This window comes from Mandrillus leucophaeus, unplaced genomic scaffold (assembly GCF_000951045.1).
Source record: "Mandrillus leucophaeus isolate KB7577 unplaced genomic scaffold, Mleu.le_1.0 Scaffold347, whole genome shotgun sequence".
In the NCBI taxonomy this organism is placed as follows: domain Eukaryota; kingdom Metazoa; phylum Chordata; class Mammalia; order Primates; family Cercopithecidae; genus Mandrillus; species Mandrillus leucophaeus.
This window is the reverse complement of record NW_012103665.1, coordinates 189260-194198: the sequence shown is the minus strand read 5'-3', so window position 1 is coordinate 194198 and position 4939 is coordinate 189260. Positions and strand designations below refer to the sequence as shown.

General features: G+C 42.8%; 1 protein-coding gene across 1 annotated transcript; it reads right to left on the bottom strand.

Annotated features, from left to right (window-relative positions):
* Positions 1-2744: 2744 nt before the first annotated feature.
* NOP10 (NOP10 ribonucleoprotein) lies at positions 2745-4200 on the bottom strand. Its single transcript, XM_011989096.1, has 2 exons — positions 4044-4200; positions 2745-3137 (listed from the first exon to the last, which is right to left on the bottom strand). Exons 1-2 carry the CDS (start codon positions 4095-4097, stop codon positions 2997-2999), a joined length of 195 nt encoding a protein of 64 aa, XP_011844486.1. The 5' UTR covers positions 4098-4200; the 3' UTR covers positions 2745-2996.
* Between the last annotated feature and the right edge of the window lie 739 nt (positions 4201-4939).

Here is a 4939-nt window from a genome sequence, read left to right as displayed (position 1 = left end):
TCAGGAGTTCCAGACCAGCCTGGCCAACACGGCGAAACCCTGTCTCTACCAAAAATACAAAAATTAGCCGGGCGTGCTGGCGTGTGCCTGTAATCCCAGCTACTCCTTAGGATGAGGCAGGAGAATCGCTTGAACTCGGGAGGCGAAGGTTGCAGTGAGCCGAGAATGCACCACTGCACTGGGGGACAAGAGCAAAACTTCCTCTCAAAAAAATAAACAAACAAAAATAAAACTGTAAATTAAAGTACCTTCAACACACTTGTCCTACTTTTTTTCTTGTTCTTGTCCTTTAGTAAATGCTATGTCCACCTTCTAGTTGGACTGAAAATTCCATTGAATAATACATTTTTTATACCTAGAGAAGACATTGAGGTATTTTCTCAAATCCATTCCATGTTTTCACCACTACATTTATTGTCGCTAGAATATTTTTTCTTAGTGTTTATTTAATGTATGCATGGAGGTGTTCCATAAATTTTGACTCATCGATGTTTCGTTTGAAAAGCTATTTCCTATAGCTGTGATCAAGACCTCTAAATTTAACAATCTCCTGGGCCCAGAAACCCGCCGCTGGCTTTGCCTGGGGTCTTTGCTCCTCACAAGTGGTTATGTGTAAGCAGCACTCCTAGCGATGGGAACTGTATTCCAGTAAGTTCTCTTTTATCAAATGACACACAGTCCAAATCCTTTCAAGGAATAAAGGATTAAAAAAGTTAAAAAGATCCTGGTAACAAAATGAAAAATTCGAATGTCAAGTGTAAACCTCCTAAAGCTTGACTTTATTTTATAAAGTCTGGGTTTCTTGATTCAGGCCCACAGCTTTCATCCATTCTCTGCAGGATCAGTTTTTTCCTCAGGCAGGCCTGCTGTTCATTCAAACTTCAGACTTTCTTTATAAAGAAACACAGAATTTTTATGAAACCCAATTTCCTACCAGTGTATCTGCATTTACTTATGTATACCACCTAATTCCAATATACTATCCCTGTTAAGACTTTTGTTTCTGAGCACTAATCAAGCCCTATAAATTTATGTCTCAGACGTTAATACCCCAGGGATCTCTTTTTTATTTCCTCACGGAGACACAGCCTCTGGTGCAAAATGAAGGCTCATTCCTCAGGGGATCTCTTATGGAAAAAGTCCTTGGTATATATTCATGCCAGTTTGCTTTTTCTCCTCTATATTCATTAGGAATATTTCCAGGTTAAAGCTTTTCAGTCTACACAGGTGGTAGCATGGAGCAATGCTAATTCTTTTTTTTTTTTTTTCTTTTTTGTAAGATACAGGCAGAACTGCAGCCAACATTAAAAAACTGGTAAGCAAAATCCACTTACCGACTTTGGTGCTTAAACATTTCTCCAATCATTATCCCCTTAATTGGATAAGATAACTTTTAAAAATCTTTCAGATCCAATGTTTTACCCAATTCTATAAGTGAACAAGCTAAACAATAAAATTGCTTGACAGGAAACAAGTATCCCATTTCAGAATTTCTGTTAACTCTTTAAAATCCTTCAGATCCAATGTTAAGAACCCTGCAAGTAAGTGAACAGGCTAAGAAATAAAATTGTTTAACAGGAAACAAGTATCTCATTTCACCATTCCTGTATGCTTCAGTAATTTATTTGAAAATAATCTGTCTTCTATTAATTATGACCCCAGTGGAGAGATTTTTTTTTCTTTTCAGCAATCCACAACTATCCTGAACTTTTCTGCTGGGAGGGTCAAATAACAAGATCCAAGACGAAGTCTGGCCGGGCACTGTGGCTCACACCTGTAATCCTAGCACTTTGGGAGGCCAAGGCAGGAGGACAGCTTGAGCCCAGGAACGCAACACCAGCTTGGGCAACATAGTGAGACCTCGCCTCTATAAAAAATTTAAAAATGGAGTGGATTGCTTGAGCCAGGGAGATAGAGGCTGCAATGAGTCGTGATCACGTCACTGCACTCCTGCCTGGACCACAGGAGTGAGACCCTGACTCAAAAAAAAAAAAAAAAAAAGGTCTTTCCAGGGCATGTCTTCATAAATCACATCTGTCTGTGCTAATTTAAGTTATATCTGCTTCTGGAATCTAGAATTTTTGATATCATAGAAAATAAAGATTGCAGAATTAAAATACAGACTCCACAAAACAATTTTAAAATCCATAGCACTAGGCCAGCCAAGGTGGCTCATGCCTGTAATCCCAGCACTTTGGGAGGCTGAGGCAGGAGAATTGCTTGAACCTGGGAGACGGAGGTTGTAGTCAGCCACCACTGCACTCCAGCCTGGACAACAGAGTGAGACTCTGTCTTAAAAAAAAAAAAAAAAAAAAGGCCCACCACTAAGTCAATGAGTTCAAAGATAAGTTAATAAGGAGAAAAATCAGACTAAACAGGTTAAGTAACTTTCTCAAAGTTATACAAACAGGAAATATTGGTCTTCTTTCAATTCACTGCCTTCTCTCTATAATATACCTATTACTTTTTCAAGTACTCTTCCATTTTTAATCAAAATGTTATTTCAAGGGATGAGAAATTACGTGACAACAGGGGTATTTTTCAGTGAATGCTGACAGCTGTAAAAGTCTTAATCTTTCTTCCCCAATACCCTCCTACCACTAACAGCACATGACCACTCTTGCTACAGGACTGAAGTTTTTCTTCCAAGTGGTACTGTTGCAACTCTCTGGGGTACTCTCGTCCATCATCTCCCTCCCTTTAAAACACTACTACCAATCCTTTCCTCCAACACCACAAAATAAGAGCTTTTCAAATCATTTTATCTTTAATAATCTTGTAGTAACTTAAAATACGAAAAAAAAAGTCAAACGTGTTCCCTTTATGGGTGATGCCACCATGACTGCCTCACACAAGCATGCTCAATCACCAGGATGAGACTGGATGCCACAGAGTATGGCTGGCAAAAAGGCATCAGGGCTCACAGACTGAGGAGTTTGGTTACGGAGTCTCCGAGGGGTAACAGGCCGCAGAAGAGACATCAGTTTAAGGGACCTTCAGAGGACAGGGCGCGGTTGCTGGGTCATGAGCACCTTGAAGCGTTTCTTGATGGTGATTCGGTGTCGAGAGTATTTGTCATCTGGGGAGAACCGAGCAGGATGGGCTGAGCAGGTCTGTTGTCCCATCGGGTCAAATTTCTGCTCCAGGAATAGAGAATGTATGTCAGTACAGGAGTGATGAAATGGGGTGGGGACAGCGCGAAAAAGGGCAAACATGAAAACAGAAGATGCAATGATCAGCTCAAAAAGTTGTACAAATAAATAGAGAAATACAACACTTAAAAAGGCTGGGTGCGGTGGCTCACGCCTGTAATCCCAGCACTTTGGGAGGCCGAGGCAGGACGATGGCTTGAGGTCAGAAGTTTGAGACCAGCCTGGGCAATATGGCGAAACCTCGTCTCTACAACAAACAAACAAAACCAACCAACCAAACAAAAAAACCCTAAACCAAAAATTAGCCAGGTGTGGTGGCGCACGCCTGTAGTCCCAGCTACCCGGGAGGCTGAGGCAGGAAGATTGTTTGAGCCCAGGAGGCGGAGGTTGCAGTGAGCCGAGGCACTACAGCCTAGGCAACAAAGCGAGTCCCTGTCTTAAAAAAAAAAAGAAAAGAAAGAAAAGTGAGTGCAATGGCGCTATCCGGGTTTACTGCAAGCTCCGCCTCCCGGGTTTAAGCGATTCTCCAGTCTCAGCCTCCCAGGTAGCTGGGAAAACAGGCGCACGCCGCCACGCCCGGCTAATTTTTTGTATTTTAGTAGAAACGTAGTTTCACCGTGTTGCCCAGAATAGTCTCTAACTCCTGAGCTAAGGTAATCCACACGCCTCGGCCTCCCAAAGTGCTAGGATTACAGGCGTGAGCCACTGCGCCCGGCCAATTTTTTTTTTTTTTAATTAAAAAATTCGTCGCGCGCTCCCGGTTCTCCCCCACCTCGGTTCTGGACTTTCTGGTTCCCTGCACCCAGCTAGGTAACTCCGTGTATGGCCTCACCCATTCCTCCCATCTACATTTCTCGCCATGCCTATTTACAACCTGTTTTCTCTCCTCACCTTCAGCGTATAGACCCGATCTCCCTCCTCGTTGAGGTAATACTGGAGAAACATGACTGCTCGTAAGCCAGAGGCCCCAATTCGCTCCGCCGCTCCGTCTGCAGGGGTCCGCCCGACCGCGTCACGTGTTCGTCAATTTCCTTCCTGCATAGCCGGAAGTCTCTCTCCTGGCACGTCGGCAAATGTAGTCAATTTTTGCCTTATTTTCAGCTAGCCAGAAGGGGGCGCACGAGGGCAGGGCTTGGCTTGGGGGGCCACACTTGCAACTTTGCAGGCTGAAACACGTGGAGTGTGCCTACTGTGTGCTAGGTACACGGCGCTAGAGGGGGGCAGGGATGGATGTGGATAGAACATTGACGTATAGAAGCTTGTCTTTATCTCAAGATACACACCCATTTCAGGAGCAGTGAGTTTCCAGTGCCTGAAGAAACAAGGGCTCCAGGATTCAGAGCCCCTTTGCCCTAGGGAAGAAGGAAGAGGTTTTCTTCCCTCCCCTCTTTAACATCCAGTTTCCCTGCTCCATTTCAAAGCGTTGGCGGTAAAGAATGCATGTTGAGTATCAATATTCCGTAAAGCGAAAATAGCGTAAAGTTATTTTATGAAACTGGTGAAGTATGTTTCAGCGGTCGAACCAAGATTTAAACTTAGGTCCCTACCGCAAATTCAGCGCTCTTTCTTATAGTGGTGAGTAGCTAATAATAGCGTAATAAAGTGCACCTTCTAGGAGATTTTACAATTTTTTAAAGAATATAGAAGTTCTCCTTATTCGTTTAAAGAAATGAAAATGAGAACCAAAATATCATTACAAAGATCATCATTACGCCTTATTTATAATGACAAAAGCGTTGGCATATATGTTGTGTAACCAGAAAAACCTGCAAGGTTTTTTTTTTTTT

Excerpts from the sequence above, each read along its gene's own strand:
- NOP10 (XM_011989096.1), bottom strand. The coding sequence starts at position 4,097 with ATGTTTCTCCAGTATTACCTCAACGAGGAGGGAGATCGGGTCTATACG. Across the intron at positions 3,138-4,043 it reads ATCGGGTCTATACGCTGAAG|AAATTTGACCCGATGGGACA; the intron begins GTGAGGAGAGAA and ends TTCCTGGAGCAG.